Source organism: Drosophila guanche, unplaced genomic scaffold, assembly GCF_900245975.1.
Source record: "Drosophila guanche unplaced genomic scaffold, DGUA_6, whole genome shotgun sequence".
Classification (NCBI taxonomy): Eukaryota; Metazoa; Arthropoda; class Insecta; order Diptera; family Drosophilidae; genus Drosophila; species Drosophila guanche.
Genome location: NW_022995746.1, coordinates 9073334 through 9093651, shown reverse-complemented (window position 1 = coordinate 9093651; position 20318 = coordinate 9073334). Strand labels below are relative to the sequence as shown.

Sequence of the window (20318 nt, the reverse complement as noted above, 5' to 3'; positions counted from 1 at the left end):
AAGTCCTAGGAGCTCCTTCAGTGGTATAATCTGTTATTCCTATTCTCGTGGTGTCCTGGGGAATGCCTGTGGTAGTTTCAGAAACCAATGAACTGATGGTTGTTTCCCTAGAAATCGGCACTACAGTTGGTACAGTCCTAGGAGCTGCTTCAGTGGTATAATCAGTCATTCCCATTCGGGTAGTGTCTTGGGGAATGCCTGTAGTAGATTCAGAAGCAAGTGGAGGAATGGTTGTTTCCTTAGAAATCGGTACTACAGTTGGTACAGTCCTAGGAGCTCCTTCAGTGGTATAATCGGTAATTCCCGTTCTGGTGGTGTCGTGGGGAATGGCTGTGGAAGTTTCAGAAGCCAGTGGACTAATGGTTGTTTCCCTAGAAATCGGTACTACAGTTGGTACAGTCCTAGGAGCTCCTTCAGTGGTATAATCGGTCATTCCCGTTCTGGTGGTGTCTTGGGGAATGGCTGTGGTAGTTTCAGAAGCCAGTGGACTAATGGTTGTTTCCCTAGAGATCGGAACCATAGTTGATACAGTCCTAGGAGCTCCTTCAGTGGTATAATCGGTCATTCCCGTTCTGGTGGTGTCTTGGGGAATAGCTGTGGTATTGTCAGAAGCCAGTGGACTAATGGTTGTTTCCCCAGAGATCGGAACCATAGTTGATACAGTCCTAGGAGCTCCTTCAGTGGTATAATCGGTAATTCCCGTTCTGGTGGTGTCGTGGGGAATGGCTGTGGAAGTTTCAGAAGCCAGTGGACTAATGGTTGTTTCCCTAGAAATCGGTACTACACTTGGTACAGTCCTAGGAGCTCCTTCAGTGGTATAATCGGTCATTCCTGTTCTGGTGGTGTCTTGGGGAATAGCTGTGGTAGTTTCAGAAGCCAGTGCACTAATGGTTGTTTCCCTAGAAATCGGTACTACAGTTGGTACAGTCCTAGGAGCTGCTTCAGTGGTATAATCAGTCATTCCCATTCGGGTAGTGTCTTGGGGAATGCCTGTAGTAGATTCAGAAGCAAGTGGAGGAATGGTTGTTTCCTTAGAAATCGGTACTACAGTTGGTACAGTCCTAGGAGCTCCTTCAGTGGAATAATCGGTCATTCCCGTTCTGGTGGTGTCTTGGGGAATAGCTGTGGTATTGTCAGAAGCCAGTGGACTAATGGTTGTTTCCCCAGAGATCGGAACCATAGTTGATACAGTCCTAGGAGCTTCTTCAGTGGTATAGTCGGTCATTCCTGTTCTCGTGGTGTCCTGGGGAATGCCTGTGGTAGTTTCAGAAACCAATGAACTGATGGTTGTTTCCCTAGAAATCGGTACTACAGTTGGTACAGTCCTAGGAGCTCCTTCAGAGGTATAATCGGTCATTCCCGTTCTGGTGGTGTCTTGAGGAATGGCTGTCGTAGTTACAGAAGCCAGTGGACTAATGGTTGTATCTTTAGATATCGGTACTACAGTTGGTACAGTCCTAGGAGCTCCTTCAGTGGTATAATCGGTCATTCCCGTTCTGGTGGTGTCTTGGGGAATGGCTGTGGTAGATTCAGAAGCCAGTGGACTAATGGTTGTTTCCCTAGAAATTGGTACTACAGTTGGCACACTCCTAGGAGCTCCTTCTGTGGTGTAATCGGTCATTCCTGTGCTGGTGGTGTCTTGGGGAATGGCTGTGGTAGTTTCAGAAGCGATTGACCTGATGGTTGTTTCCCCAGTGATCGGAACCAAAGTCGGTACAGTTCTTGGGACACCTTCTGTGGAATAATCTGTTATTCCCATTCTAGTGGTGTCCTGGGGAATGCCTGTGGTAGTTTCAGAAACCAATAAACTGATAGTTGTTCCCCTAGAAATCGGTACTACTGTTGGTACAGTCCTAGGAGCTCCTTCAGTGGTATAATCTGTTATTCCTATTCTCGTGGTGTCCTGGGGAATGCCTGTGGTAGTTTCAGAAACCAATGAACTGAAGGTTGTTTCCCTAGAAATCGGTACTACAGTTGGTACAGTCCTAGGAGCTCCTTCAGTGGTATAATCGGTCATTCCCGTTCTGGTGGTGTCTTGGGGAATGGCTGTGGTAGATTCAGAAACCAATGAACTGATGGTAGTTTCCCTAGAAATCGGTACTACAGTTGGTACAGTCCTAGGAGCTCCTTCAGTGGTATAATCGGTCATTCCCGTTCTGGTGGTGTCGTGAGTAATGGCTGTCGTAGTTTCAGAAGCCAGTGGACTAATGGTTGTATCTTTAGAAATCGGTACTACAGTTGGTACAGTCCTAGGAGCTCCTTCAGTGGTATAATCGGTCATTCCCGTTCTGGTGGTGTCTTGGGGAATGGCTGTGGTAGATTCAGAAGCCAGTGGACTAATGGTTGTTTCCCTAGAAATCGGTACTACTGTTGGTACAGTCCTAGGAGCTCCTTCAGTGGTATAATCTGTTATTCCTATTCTCGTGGTGTCCTGGGGAATGCCTGTGGTAGTTTCAGAAACCAATGAACTGAAGGTTGTTTCCCTAGAAATCGGTACTACAGTTGGTACAGACCTAGGAGCTCCTTCAGTGGTATAATCGGTCATTCCCGTTCTGGTGGTGTCTTGGGGAATGCCTGTAGTAGTTTCAGAAACTGATGAACTGATGGTTGTTTCCCTAGAAATCGGTACAACAGTTGGTACAGTCCTAGGAGCTTCTTCAGTGGTATAATCGGTCATTCCTGTTCTGGTGGTGTCTTGGGGAATAGCTGTTGTAGATTCAGAATCCAGTGGACTAATGGTTGTTTCCCTAGAAATCGGTACTACTGTTGGTACAGTCCTAGGAGCTCCTTCAGTGCTATAATCGGTCATTCCCATTCGGGTAGTCTCTTGGGGAATTCCTGTATTAGATTCAGATGCCAGTGGACTAATGGTTGTTTCCCTAGAAATCGGTACTACAGTTGGTACAGTCCTAGGAGCTTCTTCAGTGGTATAATCGGTCATTCCCGTTCTGGTGGTGTCTTGGGGAATGGCTGTGGTAGATTCAGAAGCCAGTGGACTAATGGTTGTTTCCAGAGAAATCGGTACTACAGTTGGTACAGTCCTAGGAGCTTCTTCAGTGGTATAATCGGTCATTCCCGTTCTGGTGGTGTCTTGGGGAATGCCTGTGGTAGTTTCAGAAACTGATGAACTGATGGTTGTTTCCCTAGAAATCGGTACAGCAGTTGTTACAGTCCTAGGAGCTCCTTCAGTGGTATAATCAGTCATTCCCATTCGGGTAGTCTCTTGGGGAATTGCTGTAGTAGATTCAGAAGCCAGTGGACTAATGGTTGTTTCCCTAGAAATCGGTACTACAGTTGGCACACTCCTAGGAGCTCCTTCTGTGGTGTAATCGGTCATTCTCATTCTGGTGGTGTCTTGGGGAATGGCTGTGGTAGTTTCAGAAGCGATTGGCTTGATGGTTGTTTCCCTAGAGATCGGAACCAATGTTGGTACAGTTTTAGGAGCTCCTTCAGTGGTATAAGCGGATATTCCCATTCTAGTGGTGTCTTGAGGAATAGCTGTAGTAGTTTCAGAAGACAATGGTCTGACTTTGGTTGTCTTATCTTCAGCTATGGATGTATCGGTAGGGATTGGTGTTGTGGCAAAATCGAGGTGCTTGGTAGTTTTGTAGGATTCCGTTGTGGTGTTATAAGAGACTGTTGTTTCGTCCTCAGCTTCTATATCGGTATAACGAGTTCGCATTTCTGTTTGGTTTGCCAGCTGCATTAGAGTATACTTAACACTGACTGGCTCCGTTGTTGTTTCGATAGGTTCGTCTGTCTGTTTGGTCGGTATGCAGTTCGTGGTAGTAGTTGTGTTTGTCGAGGTCTTGGGGCATATGCATGTGGTAACCTTATGAGCTAGAGTGACGCACTTTATCGCGTTCACACAGAATGTGTGACAGAGATCGACACATTGACCAGACGATCCACATTGTTGCGCTTCACTGCAATCTTCGTGGGAGGTACAGTTGCCACCTGGCATATCTGCTTGGTTTTTGGTTTGTTTTTGTTTAGATAATTTTGGGTTTTTGAGTGGAGTATTTTGTACATAATTCAAAATAAAAGTATAAGATTTAAAAATAAAATACGTTAAAATATTTACAAATTTTTACCATATTTATAAAAGGAGGAATAGAGGGTGTATAGCTACAACAAGAAAGAAGTAGGTGCACTATATATATATACAGACGGGTACAAGGGGTAAGGTACCTATAAAAATACTCATTGAATTTTCATTCTACTAAATTCTCTTGCATTCAACTGCAAAACTGAGGGGAAATTTCGAAAGCTTTAACAACTATTATACGGTTAATTCAATTTCAAATTAGAAACAATCTTCTTTACTATTAGTTAGCTACATATTGGGTTGGTTTTTGTTTGTTTGGTTGTTTGTTTTTTAATTTCACCATTAGTAGTACATTTGTTACCGTTTATAATAGAATCATAGGTTAAGATTTTCATAGTATTCAAGAGGCATTTTGATTAAATTGATTAATATCACGGTGAGCATGAGCGTGTGTGAATGTTCAGAAGAGTTTTGCTTGTATTTATTGTGTCTTCATGTTACTATTGTTTTGTATTTAGATAGATCAGATATATGGATCTATACTTTCGTCAAGGTTTTTTCTTGGATTATGGTGCATTAGCTTTGGCACAGGTGCTAGTGGCGCAATGCGTTTAACTTGGGGGATGTTATATTCGCTAGACACGAGAGTACTGGCCCACACTTTCGGCTTGTAACTAAGCTTTCTGTTTCTATGGGCCATTTCGATAAGCATGGTCTTTATACGAGTACAGGCGGTAGTTAGTTTCTCAGTCCTATGTACATTTACACACAAAAATCTCTCGAGAAACAGATTGACGAGTTGTGAAACTTTTAGATGGAATATTAAGTCAATATATTTCGTCGGATAAATTGGGTACATTTTTGTGTTTCTTGTGAGGGGACAGACAATAAGACAGAGAGAGCTAGGCAAAAACGTGAGAGCGTGTGTGAGTGACAGTAAGAGAAAGAAAGTGGTAGGTGGTAGAGAGAAGAAGGCGGGAAACAGAGATACAATATTCGAGAGACAGAAAGACATAAGGCACTCTCTTGCGGCATGGAGCCAAAGAGTGGTTGGTGAGAGAGAGTACGTTTGTGCTTTACCTTTTTGACATCCATATTTGGCATCGGCTATAAATCCAGGAGGGCAGAATTTACATATCGGCTTGTGATCCTCGACAATGCATGGCGAGTTGGGGGCGCAGGTTGCAAACTTGCACGGATCGACGCACTGCAGTTTGCGGCAAGCGAGGCCGGCCGGACAGCCGGCATCACGCAGGCAAATAGATATCGAGGGCTGACAGTCTCGCATGCAGATGCACACGGGCTTGTGGTTCTGTACCTCGCAGGACTTATTCTCGGCACAGATCGGTGCCCGGCCCAAAGGCACAATACATGGGTTCCGGCATTTGCCATCCGTGCAGGCCATATTCGAGGCACAGTCATCATCGCGATAGCATTCCCGCTTATCCGGTGCACACGTCAGCTCTCCGTACTCGTTGACTATAAAGCCCGATTTGCAAATGCAAACGGGTTGGTGGCGTCGTGTCTCGCACTTTTTGTTGCTCTCGCAAATGAAGAGGGGATTATTGCATGGATCTGTGCACTGGCCGTACTGGCCGCACTGCAATGTCTCCGGACATTCGTTGTCAGTGGAGCATGGTATCTGCTCCTTGGTCTTGGCATCCATGTCATCGGTGAGACAATTGGGATCGGGCTTGCACTCGACCTCGGGCCGGCCGATGTGACAGCTTGGACAGGAGCAGCGCGGACGATGCAGAACAGTTTTGCATAGCGCATTTGAGCCGCACGCGCCACGCATTGTACAAGGATCGCTGCAGTGTCCTTGGAGGCATGATTTTTCACTGGGACAATCCGTATCTGAGTAGCATTGTTCGGTGTCTATAACATAACATACAGCAGGCGGGAAGAACGAGAGAGAGATAGACAGGAGTTGTTTTTTTTTTGGTTGGTTTTTAAATGTTAATCGTTGGTGGTTTCGTGGGTGCATTCATCTTTTCGGTGGCATAAACGCGATACGCTACTAAACAGATATATCTAAATATATCTTCATTCCGAGGGAAGCACACAGAAGTACGGAAGTGCGACATTGAAGGGTCATTGAGTCAAAGGTTTTTGGGGGGTAGACAGAGCCTGATAGAAGATTCAGGGCTTGCTTTTTGCATGGAACAAAAGTGTTTGGGTGGAGGGGTGCTGTAGGGTCTGGGATGTAAAACTTATAACTAAATGTTTCTAATAAACAAAAAGGGAAAAATCTTAAACGAGACAATATATAAACAGTATAATCAAGTTATATTTTTGTTGGTTTGTTTTGATTTTGACTTCTTTTTTGCTGGAGTGTTTATTGTGTGGTTTTGTTTTGGTGGTGGTTGGGTGGTGTTGGGGTTTTGTGTTGTGGGTCGGTATTTGTGGTTTGGTTTGTGGTGTTCGATTAAGTGTCAGTGGGATTTGTTGTGGACTCATTTTGGGGTTTTTTGGTTGGTGGGGTATTGTGCATGGGATTTAGTTAAAGTAAAGTACAATTTTAGAGTGGGGAGTTGGGAATTTGTCAACGAACTGTGTTCAGAAACGGTGTGCATAAAGAAATTATATGGAAACGAAAACTAAAGAAAGTTAAATAATGGATTTCCTTATCCAAAATTTAGTGCAGCAGAAAGTTTCTTTCAGATTTCATTTGGTTGTCTTATTCAAATTGTAGAACTGTGAAGGGAACATCTCACAATAACTCGGGTTTTATAGTATCTAGTATTTAGTATTGTATCTTAAAGCAAGCCAAGTTCTGGGCTGCTTTCTGGGTTTCGTCATATGAATTTGATAGTATTGGAGGCAGCGTACAAGTGAGCGAGTAGCAGGCGTAGGTAGCAGTGAGAACGTGTGAGCAATAGTTACAATCCTTGATGATTTACCATATTTTAACAGGCGAGCATATAGAGCAGGAGATATACCCAATTTGATGCTGATCAATGATATATATATCTGAAGATTAATGCGATTTCGAGCTAATACATATTGATTTGTTGTATGTTGCTGTTGGGTTTTTTTGTTTTGTTTCTGTTGGGACTTTGTTCAGTAATGGCAAAAATTACACGACATCCAACACATGCGCTCTGCCCTCACAAGAGACACGTTATTGGCGGTTGGTTTTGGTGAGTGAGTGATTGATTCAGATTCAGAGAAAATAGAGAGCGAAAGATTAGCTTTATAGGAACAGAGGAAGGCTTTAGTAGGAGTACAGGAAATAGTAGTTGAAAAATCGATGGGTAGGAATAAATACAATTTGGAAAATGTACGTTAGGTATACTTTGGAAACTAGTTTTCAAACTCTCATTCCCCGTGTGTTATTCATTATTCACAGTATTTTTTTGTTGTTTAAATTTCGATTATATTTACAGATTGGATAATTCAGGTTTGATTTTTTTGTTTGGTTAGTTTTGGCCACTTAGATGCGGTCTATAAACAATATGTACATATGTACAAAGTTTTTCTGTATATACAACTTAATCGCTAGTCAAATGTACCAAAAAACAATATTGAAAGGTTAGTTAAATTTAGTTACATTTTAAATTCAATTCGGGCTGGGTTTTTATTTGTTTGTTGTTTATTGTAAAAGAGTTTGCAACCAATAGAGTGTGTGGTAGGATAGTCAGCAGCAGGAGCTTTCTTAATATGTACTTTTGTAAGGAGTTTTGTGTATTTTGTACAAAATAGTAGATCATTTCGGTGATTTGTATTTTGTTGACTTGCTTTAGGGATGCATTGAAAATAGTAGTAGTTGTTTTATTGTATTGTTGTTGTAGTTGCTGTTGTTGTTGTTGATGTTGCTTTATGGTTTACTATGGATTCTATACAATCACTGAATTGTAATGGATCTTAAATTGATTTACTATTGTATGTTCCTCTCAATTGGTTTCAAATTTCAAGCATATGTTGTGTGAACTATGTGTGAGAATTGTCCCGTCCACAGTTCCCAATCTGAGACTTTATGTTCATTTAAGAAATGTACGAAAGGGTTTTCTTTTAAGCAAAATGTAGGGATACGACAGAGCGGTGGATAGGGCAGGGTACAATAGGTGGGCGATGGACAGAGCGGAATCGGTAGGAAGGAAGGATAGGATTATTTGGGGTTATGGATTTCGATCATCATTTTATCAAGTATCAAGGATGTGTTGAGGATTGTTGTCTATTATGTGTTGTACTTTTTTTAAATTTTAGTTTCATTTTGATTCGTTTTAGATTTAATACTGGGGCTACGTATCGCTATCGCGGCCTTTCTTATTTTGTTTTTATTTGGTTAAATAGGGCGGAGGATGAACCAACTTGTAGTCTACTGAATCTGTGCGAGAATATGAATGCCGCAGAGAGCTGATTTTGCCAATACAGATGGTTATTTATAAGCCAATTTGTATGTGGTAACTAAACGAATTCCAATGAGAGTTGAGCAGCTCTATGAAAGCCGGAATGAAAAATGAGAACGAACGCAAGCTTGAAGCTTTTTTTTTGTTTGTATGGGAGAAAGAGCCAACTCTTGTTCTTTGTTTTGTTTTCAGATTAGTATGATTTTAAATTTACTTAAAGTCTAGACTTAAAAACTGCTGCATATAGTATTATATTTTGTGTGTTTCAAAAATGAATTTAGGCACAGATTGGGTAACCGCGATAGCGACAGCAACAATCCACGAATTTCCATATGCTGTTTTGATGTATGGTTCTATTCTAAATTATAGAATATATACTTAAAAAAAACTATAACTATCTCTTTGGTCTTTGTTTTGGTGTTTTGCTATCTGGGGAATTGTGGGAATTGTTTCTTGTGTAGGTGGTGGTTGTGTGGTTCTGTTTTTGAGCGTGCTGGGGGTTGGAATTATACGTATGTATACCTGGCTTTTCGCACATGTGTATAGGTTGGTTGTTAAGAAATATAAATACTCTAATAATTACGTTTTAGATTTTGGCACACACACACTACACTGAATTTATCTAGGCAGCCGGAGGAGGCTGTGTTTGAATTAGTGGAATTAGCTAATTAGCATTTGGGTTGTTTGTGTTTTGAGGTTGAAACAACTCGCATCTATGGCTAATAAAAACCAATAAAAATTATAACAACAAACTCAATTTCAATTGGTTACTAACAGACCTCCAGTTATTACGTTTTTGGTTGGTAAATATGAACGGCAACGGATCGCTGGTTAACATGATTAGGCACTATTCTGTACTCTAAGGACTATAAAACACACGCAAATTGTATAAATGGAGGGCCACTTACCCTGCTGGCACACATAGTCATAGCCATGGCGCACACAGTCTCCCACATCGCAGCCGAGAGTGCGGCAGTCCTGCTGCGGCGGTGTCAAATAACCTAATGCAAAGAATGAATATAATTAACTTTTGTTTTGGAAAGATTTTCGAATGCTGGTTTACATTGCACATAGGCATCGCCATTGGGGAAGTCCTCCGGGCAGTAGCATTCGGCTTGGTCGTTGCCCACTACATGGCAGGCGGCATTCAAGCCGCATGGCTGATCGTGGCAGGCATTCACTAGAGGTCCCTCGCAGAGGCATCCCTTGTTGGCATCCCCGATGCAGCCATCCATGCAGGCACACTCATAGCCACCGGGCACTTCGGTACACTTTGAGTTGACGCCACACGGGCTGTTGGAACAGCCGCCATCCAGGGGCTGGCATTCACTGGCGGGGTTGCCGAAGAAGTCGGGTGGGCAGGAGCATTGGGCCTGGCGATTAACCACACGGCATTGAGCATTGGTGCCACAGGCTCCATACTCCAGGCACGGATTGCGGCACTTGCCGCCATCGCATCGCTTGCTGCTGTCGCAGTCCGCGTCCTGGCGGCACTCAAACTGCACGCACTCCTTGCTGGGTTCTCCCTCGTAACCATCGGGGCAGTAGCACAGCATTCTATGTTCGGAAACGGTGCACAGGGCATTGCGACCGCAGGCCTTGTCGTCGGCACATGGGTCCGTGCACTTGCCGCGCACGCAGCTCTGGTCGGCGGCACAGTCACTGTTGGACTTGCAGCCGGCAATGCAGGCTCCTCGCTCGCACAGCTGTCCCACGGTGCACTGTCGCTTGGGTCCGCACTTGTTGCGGCACTTGCCGCGTGCGCATTGCTGTCCACAGGCACAGTCCTCTGTTCGGGAGCACTTGGTGGCGCAGTAGGCTCCGTTCTCGTCGCATTCGCATCCAGGATGGCAGCGTTCCGCTGGCAGTTGGCAGCCGGTGAGGCCGTCCCCAATGAAGGAGGCCGGACACTGGCATTGGACGCCATGATTCACCACCAGACAGTCGGCACACTGACCGCACTGTCCGGGACTGCGGCAGGGATTCTGGCACTTTTTGTTCACGCAGGCCTCGTCGGTGGCACAGCTCAGGTCGTTGCGGCAACCGGTTTGACAGACCCGATTCTCGCAGATCTGGCCCTGGGAACAGGCTTCGTCCGTGTTGCAGACGGTGCGGCAGGTTCCGCGCATACAGCGCTCGTCCGAGAGACAGTTCTGATCGTTGCGGCACTTGCCCTGACAGCTTCCGGCGTAGCATAACTGGTTGTTCTGGCAGTCCTCGTTGCGTCCGCAGGCGATGCGCGGCACCTTGCAGGCCACGTTGGCCTTGCCGCTAAGTCCCTCCGGGCAAGTACACTGTTTGCGATGGTCAATAGTCTGGCAGAGGGCATTTGTTCCACAGGCGGTGGGGTCCGCGCATGGATCCACGCACTGTTGGGCAATGCACGAGAGTTCGGATGGGCAGCCCTGGTCGGAGCGACAGCCGGGGACGCAGTTGAGTCCCAGACACAGTTCGCCGTGGGCACACTCGTTGTCGTGGCGACAGAGTGGCTTGCAGACGCCCTGCTGGCACCGCTCGTTGGTCAGGCAGCCGGCATCGTCGGCGCACAAGGGGCGGCACACAGACTCGAAGCAGGCCAGTCCATTGCCGCAGTCACGATTCTCGCGGCACTCGAGCGGTGGGGCACGCACGCAGCCCACCTGGGGCGTGGGATTGGGCACCATGCTCTCCAAGCAGCTGCATGTGGCCCGATGATTGGACACCGAGCAGGCGGCATTGGGCCCGCAGGGACTCTCCACACAGGGATTCACACACTTATCGTTGCGGCAGGACTCCGAGGCACTGCAGTCATCATCCACATGGCAGCCGTAGACGCACTTGTTGTGCAGGCACACATGCCCCAAGAAACAATCGTTATCCACGCGGCAGGTCACTAAAATCGAGCACCATGTACAAATTAAGGCATGAAAATTAGGTGAGATGGAAGGTAACTTACGCATGCAATTGCCCTTCAAGCATTTCTCATTGGAGGCACACTCTAGATCGTTGTTACACGAAGGAAGGCACATGAAGTCGCGGCAGGTGTAGCCAGGCGAGCAGTCACCATCGCAGGCCACTGGCACCCGGACACATTCCTTCGACGAGTCTCCGGTGAAGCCCTCCGGGCAGTGGCACTGTTTCAGGTGATTCAACATCACGCATTCGGCATTCTGGCCACACGCCTGGGGCTGGACACAGGGATTAAAGCATTGGCCTCCCTGGCAAACCTCAGACGGCCCACACTCGGTGTCCAGGACGCAGGCAGCTTTATTTATAGGGGAAATCAAAGATACAATTAATTGACTTGCATTCAATAAGAAGTTGAATTCCCGTCTCTTGCAACGTTCGTGTTCGGCTTGTGTTGTCGTTTGTGTGTAATTTGTAGTTAAGTTTTGTTTTGGTTTGCATCTAGTCTAAGAGTTAGAGTTAGCGTTTGATTTAATGCGTGGGCATCGAAGCCAGTCCAAGGTTTTTGTAGTAAGTATCTAGTAGTTATAGTAGTTTCTTGAGTTGTTGTGACACACTTGAGGGTTTGCAAATTATTTGAAATCATATATTTGTTAGTAAACGGGGGAATAATTGAAGCTTTTTGTAAGCTTTTTTGCTTGGAGAATCCCCTATTTGGATATGATTTTCAATAAAGAATCGAAACTATGGATTTTAAATTAATGTAAGTCTTGAACTCACTTTTCTGTAGGCTATTTAGTCTAGAATTCATAGACAGTGGCACAGCCTAAAGAAATGTTCTATTATAGAATTTACTACATCCGTTTCGCCTCATTCGCGATTGGCCAGAGAATTTATCGAGGTGGTGATCGTATTCATGTTACTTACAGATAGAAAAGTTTACCTAATATTTATGTAAACTTTGCTCTACACTGAACGATTAACTCTATAAAACATCGTAATGATAATTAACCTTCATTGAATGTCACAACAACTCTGGTACAGATTTCTGTGCTAGTTTTTTTTGGTAAGTAAGTGAGTAAGTAAGTACTAAGAAGAGAGGTAAAAAGACTTTACTCGTTCAGGTACACCAAATGCAATTGTTTTTGCAGTAGAGTTTTGCAGTCGGATGGTGGTAGAGTCGGTGGTGGGGCATTTGCAGGCAGAGGTGCGTGGGGAGTACTTACGTTTGCAGACGCTATCCGAGCAGTAGGTGTTTGTGGGACAGTCGCCGGTGACCTGACAGGGAACGGGCAATGGCTTACAGCCGGCCACCCGGTCAGCGGGTTGGCCGTCATAGCCCATGCGGCATGCACACTGTGCGATGTGGCCCTTCGGAACACATTCCGCATTGGGGCCACACTGCAGCTGGGCGCAGACATCGTGGCACTTGGCCACGCCGTTAGTTTTCGTACATGCAGCATGCGGGGGACAATCCTCGTTGGTCTCGCACTCCACGGAGCTGCGACAGCCCTCGTTATAAGGGTCACCAACGAGGCCGGGGGGACAGCTACACTTATAGGAGCCGCGCGAGTTCCGGCAACGGGCACCGGGTCCGCACGGAGCATCCCGACAAAAGTCAATGACATCGCAACGCACGCGGGGATCGCCACTGAAGCCGGGCTGGCAGTGGCACACCTGCTGATGGTGTTCCGTGGTGCAGAGAGCATTTTCCCCACAGGGCTGGCCAATAAGGCAGGCGATCTTGCACATGTGATTGTCGCAGCTCTTGTCGTTCGAGCAATCCTCGTCGCTGTTACACTCGATCTTGCGGCAGCCCGACTTGGCATCCCCAAAGAATCCATCCTTACAAATACAATCCGGAGAATGGGAGCGAGCCACACACTCGGCATTGCGGCCACAGGCGGCACGGCCCAGGCAAACCGGCTCACAGCGTGCTCGTCCGTACGCATCCATGAGGCATGTCTCGTCCTCGCCACAATCTGTGTTGGCGCCGCACTCCAGCTCCTTGGTGCAAATGTTGTTTGAGCAGAACTGGAACTGGGGACAGGTCGTATTGGATTTACAGGTGCCCTGGCAGACACCCTGAAGGCAAAGCTGCTCCGAAATACAATCCCGATTGGTGCTGCAGAGTGGACTGCAGATGCCATGCGAGCAAATGCTTCCCTGTGCGCACTGTGCATCCTGTTGACAGTATTGCAGTGGCACACATCCCTGTTTGGCATCTCCGGTGCTGCCCGACTCGCAGGCGCATACTCCAATGTGATTCTGGACCGAACAGAGAGCCTGGGCTCCGCAGGCATTGGGCAGGGAGCAGGGATCAATACATTTGGCATCTAGACAGGCCTTGTCGCCGGAACAGTCGTCGTTGTCAGAGCACTCGATGTGTACGCACTCGACGAGAGGATCTCCGCGTGAATTTGCTGAGCAGGTGCACACGGCTTGGTGGCTCTGGGCCTGACAATTGGCATTGATGCCGCACGCGTTCTGACGTTCGCAGGGACTGCGGCATCGAGAGTTCTGGCAGCTGGCGGTGACGGGACAATCGACATCGCTGAGGCATTCGCTGGGATCACGGCAGCCGGCCTGTAGGGGATCTCCAATGAGTCCCTCCGGGCACTGGCAGCTGTAGCTTCCCGGCAGATTGTTGCAAAAGGCTGTGCTGTGGCATGGCTGGGATAAACATTCGTTGACATCCTCGCAGACTCCTCCGCTGACCAGCTGGTATCCCTCGTAGCAGACACAGACGGCCTTGTGGTCGGACACCTCGCAGTTTCCTTTGCCGCAGCCGGTTAGGTCGCATGGTTTGATGCAGCGATTGGTCTCCGCATCGCAGGCACGATCGCTGGCACAATCCACATGATCGATGCACTCCACCTTGAAGCAGCCGACTCCTGTATCATTCGGATCACCCAAATATCCAGCGGGACAGCTGCACTGTGCCTCATGTCCCTCGGACTGGCAAAGGGCATTGGATCCGCACACGGTCTGCAGGCACGGATCTGTGCACTTGCCAGAGATGCAGGCCAAGTTGTTGGCACAATCATCTGGTTGATGGCATTGACGGCCCTGGGAGCAACCCTGCTTGGTGTAGCCATCGCCGACGGTGCCCTCGGGACACACACAGCGATAGGATCCAGGGACATTCTCGCACCTGGCACTGGCATGGCACGGCTGTTCCGTGCACTCATCAATGTCCGAGCAGCCAAAGGGCGTGCCAATAAATCCGACGGCGCACTTGCACTTTCCGGTGAGGCACAGCTCTGTGGGTGGGCAATCCGCATCGGACTCGCAACCTGGCTGGCAGGTGCGATCCGCATTACAAATCTCTCCGGCCAGACAGTTGTTGCTGGTGTAGCAGACCTTGCGGCACACCTGCTGGTAGCAGCGCTCTCCAATCGCGCAGGAGGAGGTCTTGCTGCATGGCAGATTGCACTGGTTGCCGATGCACATGTGTCCGTTGGGGCATTGATTGCTCGCCAAACAGGGTGCGGGTACTCGGACGCAACCCTGTTCGGGGGTGGGATTTCCCTCGAATCCCTCCGGGCAGCTGCACTGACTGCGATGCTGGGCAATGCTGCAGAGGGCATTGGGGCCGCAGCTGTTGCCGGACTGGCAGGGATTGAGGCACTTGTTCTCGATGCAGGACTGGTCTTGCTTGCACTCCTTGTTGCTGCGACAGCCGATGGTGCAGTGACCCTCAACGCAAGCCAGGCCTTGGCCGCACTGGCTGTGGTCCAGGCACGCCACCACACAGACGTTGTTCAGACAGCTCTCGCCGTCGGAGCAGTCCTGCGAGTTGCGGCACGCAATGCGGCACTGGCCATTGAAGCACAGCTCTCCGCCGCAGTCCACGTCGGTTAAGCACTTGGAGGCGCTACGGGCGCATCCGTCCTTGGCCGTGTCGGAGATCGGTTGGAAGCGCAGCGGACAGCTGCAGACGGGCTTTCGGTTAACCACTTTGCACTCGGCATTCGATCCGCAGGCATTATCGCATGGATTCTGGCACCTTCCGCCTGCGCAAATTGTGTTCGCTGGACAATCGGCATCACCATTGGGACACTGTCCGTCTGGACGGCAGCCCGCGCTCTTGGGATCGCCCACAAAGTGTGGTGGACACTTGCAGATGGGTCCTTCGGGTGTGACCTCACAAATGGCAGATGGATGACAGGTTCCGGCAGCACAGCCGCTCTGTTTGGTGCATGCCACCTCGGGAAGCGGGTCGCCACGGAACCCGGGCGGGCACTGGCACACGGCGCGATGATCCTCGGCCAAGCAGATGGCATTCTCGCCACACGACTCCTCGTCGCAGACATCGAAGCAGGTGTGGGTCATCCGATTGCACATTTGGGTGGTGGGACAGTCATGATTGTAGACGCACGGCACGCTCTGGCAGCCGTTGAATGGATCGTACGGATCACCGGCAAACGGTCCAGGCGGACACTGGCACTGTGCCTGATGGTTGTTCGTGATGCAGACGGCACGAGGGCCGCACTTGACCGATTCACAGGCCGGACGACAGCTCAGCGTTTGGGTGGCCTCATCCTTGATGCAGGCCTCCGACTCCTGGCACTCGGCATGGCTGCGGCACTGATGCTTCTGCGCCGGCTGGCAGCCATTTCTATCGTTGGGATTGCCCACAAAACCATTCAGACAATCGCAACGTCCCTGGTGCTGACGCGCCACACAAATGGCATTGGCCGGACAGGTGAAGGCATCACAGATGGCCACGCACTTAAGCACGCCCAGGACATCGGGACGGCAGGCAGAGGCATCCGGACAGTTGGCATCGCTGGTGCAGTCGGGCAGCGATGGCTTCTCACACGAGGAGACCACCGGATTCCACACAAAGCTCTCGGCACAATTGCAGTTGGCATGTCCGGCGGGATTAATCTTGCACAGCTCGTTCGGTCCGCAGACCACATTCGTGCAGAGATTGATGCACTCCCTAATGCCATGGGCTGACGATGTCTGGCAGCCAAAACCGCGCTCGCAGTCCTTATCTGTCTTGCATTTGTCCTCCAGTTCGGGTATCGTACGTTCCGGCTGGCAGCCAACTTGAAGATTGCTTGGATTGCCAAAGAAACCGTCAGAGCAGATGCACGACGAGCGATGATCGTCGGCCACACAGAGGGCATTGGGACCACACTGGATCTTAGAGCAGGCATCCACGCACTTGCGCAGACCTCTGCCCAGCTGGAAGCAGATCTCCGTGTGACGGCAGTCGGCATCGTTGCCACACTGCCCGCGTACGCTGCAACCCTCGCTGAGATCGTGCGGATCGCCGATGTAGCCCATGGGGCAGAGACACTTTCCAGCATCGCAGATGGCACGTGGTCCACAGGCAGCCTTGGAGCACAGGTTCTTGCACTGTCCCTTCTGGCAGCTGTAGCCTTCGGGGCACTCCACTCGCTCGTTGCACTGACACTTGTTGGCATCCTGGCAGAATCGGCTCTCGATCGGCTGACAGCTGCTGTAGGGATTGCCGGCATGTCCGGACAGACAAAGGCATTCAAAGCCTCCAGCGGTGTTGAGGCAGGCGGCATTCAGGCCGCAAGGTTTGTTTGTGCATTCGTTGACGTCCTGGCAACCCACATGGGGATTGCCACTGAAGCCCTGCGGACAGAGGCACGTGATGTGGTTGCCAACAGCGCGACATTCCGCATGGGGGCCACAGCTATTCGGCTGGCAGACATTCTTGCTCTGGGCACCACAGCCCTCGTAGGGATTGCCATAGGTTCCTGGATTGCAGGCACATCGGCTCTGTCCCAATCCGTACTCGCAATGGGCATTGTCTCCACATCCCGGTGAACACTTGGCCATCTCGATGGGTGGCATGCACAGGAGATCGGGATTGCCGACAAAGTTCGGTTCGCAAACGCACTTTCCATTGTTCTTGTCGCAAGTGGCTCCAATGCCGCAGACGACGCCATCGCAACGCTCCTTGCAGCGTCCATTGATGCAGATCTGACGTTCGTCGCAGGGTCGGGAGGCTGTGCACTGATCCGTGCTGCAGCTGCCGCCGGGGAAGGGATTACCCAGCTGTCCCTGCGGACACTTGCAGGTGGGTCCATCGCTGGTGGGTATGCACAGGGCTCCTTCGCCGCAAATCACATCCTGGCACTGGGAGACGCACTCGCCATCGGCATTCTTGACGAAACCAACGCGACAGCGACACCATCCCGCATGCTGTTCCGTCTCGCAGTAGGCATTTGAACCGCACAGGAGACTGGCGCAGGGACTGAGACAACTGCCGTCCAAGCAGGCCAAATTACTCGCGCAATCATCGTTGCTGAGGCACTTGCTCTTTGGCGTTCCATTCTCAAAGATGCAGCCGCTTTTGTATGGGTCTCCGGTGAAGCCCTTGGGGCAAACACACTGATATCCGCCCTTCTTGTTGACACAGTAGGCGCCATAGGCGCATGGCAGATGGGCGCACTCATCCTCGTCCGTGCACCCGAGCAGTGGATCGCCCTTGAAGCCCGCCTCGCACATGCATTGCGGGGGATCCGAGGGCGTACACTTGGCATTGATGCCGCAGGGGAATCGCTCGCAGGGGCTCTTGCACTTGTTGTTATCCTGAGGATCGAGGAAGTACGGCGGCGGGCAGACACACTCTCCCGGCTGGATGCACTTCTCGTTGCTGGCGCACTCCTTGTCCGCAGCGCATTTCCTTTGGGCAGGAGCACAGAGTCCGTTGTAGGCATCTCCCAGGTAGCCATCGGGGCAGTGGCATGTGTAGCCTCCGGCCTGATTCACGCACTGAGCCCCAAAAGCACAGAGCTGCGTGCCGCGCTCCTCGCACTCGTTGACATCCGTACAGGTGCCGTCCGGTTGCGTCTGGTATCCCTTGGGGCAGGCACAGTAGCTCACGCCACCGGCAATGGAGATGCACTCCGCGCCACTGGGGCAAGCCTGGCCGCCACTGGAGCAGCCCGCGAGAACGCAGGCGTTGCCCAGAAGCTTGTAGGGCGCCTGGCACTGGCACTCAGGGGTACTGCAGATCTCGCACATGATGAAGGGGTTGCCGGTGTGGCCCTGCGGGCAACGGCACTCATAGCTTCCAGGCAGGTTCTTGCACAGAGCATTCAGTCCACAGGCTGACTTGCCGCGCAGCGCCGAGCACTCGTCTAGATCCTGGCACTGGCCGTTCTCCGGATTACGTTCGTAGCCCTGTCGGCAGATGCAGACACTGTTTCCGGTGTACGAATCCTGCACGCAGCTCTCTCCAGCAGCACATGGATTTGCCTCGGAGCAGCCCACACTCTTGGATGTGGCACAGCCTTCGCGGTAAGCATCGCCCGATGATCCGCCCGGACACTGGCACAGATATCCACCCGCTGTGTTCGTGCAAATGGCTTTCTCGGCACATGGATTGGCCCGACACTCGTCGATGTCGTTGCAGCCGCCGGGTAGCGCAGCATTTCCGGTGTATCCGGGTGCGCAGAGGCACTGCGCCTGACCATTGGCCAGCATGCACTGGGCATGGGCTCCACAGTCCTGCGTTTCGCACGGATGCCGGCAATCGTTGCCTATATTTGGTTCCGGGCAGAGGCAACGCTTCGTTTCATCACAGATAGCATTTCCGGGGCAATTCTCATTGGTCGTGCAGCTCACGATGGGTACGCAGCGTACACTGGGATCGGGATCGGCAATGGTGTGCTCGGGGCAGCGACAGGTGTAGCCGCCTCCGGGCATATTTACGCACTCGGCACCCGATCCGCACTTACTGCCGGTCCGGCATTCGTCCACATCCACGCACTTGCTGTGCGGATCTCCAGAGTATCCAGGCGGACAGGCGCACGAGTAGCCGCCAGCGGTGTTGGAGCAGGTGGCATTCTGGCCACAGCTGCCAAAGGGTCCATGCAGCTCATCGCATTCGTCAATGTCCACACAACCGGCGGCCACATCACTGGGATTGTAGGTCCATCCCTCCTCGCAGACACAGTAGGCCTCGTTCTGGTCCGGTTTGCAGTAGGCATGAGGCCCACAGCGAACATCCTCGCAGGGCTGCTTGCAAGCCATTCTCGGGGGACTGCCCACATAGCCGGCCTCACAGTCGCACCGATACGAACCGGGCGTGTTCAGGCACTGGGCATGCTGTCCGCAAGCCTCTGCGTGTGTACGACACTCGTCGATGTCCACACAACTGGCGCCAATGGGCTCGAAGCCGTCCAAACAGAAGCACTGGTTCTCAATGCACTCCGCATTGTTGGTGCAATCAAAGTTACTGCGGCACAGGATGTTCACATCCACCTGCTCGCAGGCTACCTTGGGATCTGGCTTGCCATCGTAGCCCTGCGGACACTTGCAGTTGTATCCAGGGACAGTGTTTTCGCACTGTGCATGCTGCCCGCAGGGTTTGTCCAGGGCGGCACACTCGTCAATGTCCACACAGCCGCGGAAGGGATCGCCAGTGTAGTCCGGTTTGCAGGTGCACACGAAGCTTCCAATGGTGTCCGTGCAGATGGCATTCTCGCCGCACGGATTGTCCTGACACTCGTTGATGTCTGCATCGATCGCAAGGGGCAAGGTGTTTGGGGGCAAACGCGTGTTTGGTTCATTGGCGGGTTGTGGTGGTGGAGGTTTTGGGGGGATTGGGTTAAATATATTTATAAATTAATTAAATTAGTATTCAAAAACAATACAAAATTGGATGATAGATAGGCGAGGGAGCGTACAGCGTGAAGTGGGGGAGCAGGAGCGGGATGTTGATATAGAAGGGATAGTGGTTGAAGGGAGGACTAAAGTAGGTTTCAAGGAGGAAGCTGTCTGAAAAGCATTGCAACTGCTCGAAAAGCAAAAAAAGCTAGGCTTTAAGCTTGCGTAAAAAAACAGCTTTAGAGGCAAATAGCGGGTGTGGGAACGGTTGGGAATTTTAGAAGGAAACACACCCACAAAATCTGCAAGTCCATAAGAGTGTTTTGTCTCCTCGGATATTTTGCAAATCACGTGGGTTTGTAATTAGGTCACAGCACTAACCAAATAGTATATTTACTTATTGGTTACTATTTGGTTAGTGGTCACAGCTT

The 20318-nt window shown here is 50.1% G+C and overlaps 1 protein-coding gene across 1 annotated transcript in view; it reads right to left on the bottom strand.

Moving 5' to 3' along the window:
* Positions 1 to 4352: 4352 nt before the first annotated feature.
* Positions 4353 to 20318, bottom strand: part of LOC117582657 (fibrillin-1-like) — a 46801-nt gene continuing 30835 nt past the window's right edge. The window contains exons 8-12 of the mRNA XM_034270562.1: positions 12513 to 19796; positions 11336 to 11644; positions 9464 to 11272; positions 9309 to 9401; positions 4353 to 5926 (exon numbers count right to left, since the gene is read on the bottom strand). Of these exons, the coding sequence (XP_034126453.1) occupies positions 4572 to 5926; positions 9309 to 9401; positions 9464 to 11272; positions 11336 to 11644; positions 12513 to 19796 (10850 nt within the window). The 3' untranslated portion in view covers positions 4353 to 4571. The remainder of the gene's footprint in view (positions 5927 to 9308; positions 9402 to 9463; positions 11273 to 11335; positions 11645 to 12512; positions 19797 to 20318) is intronic.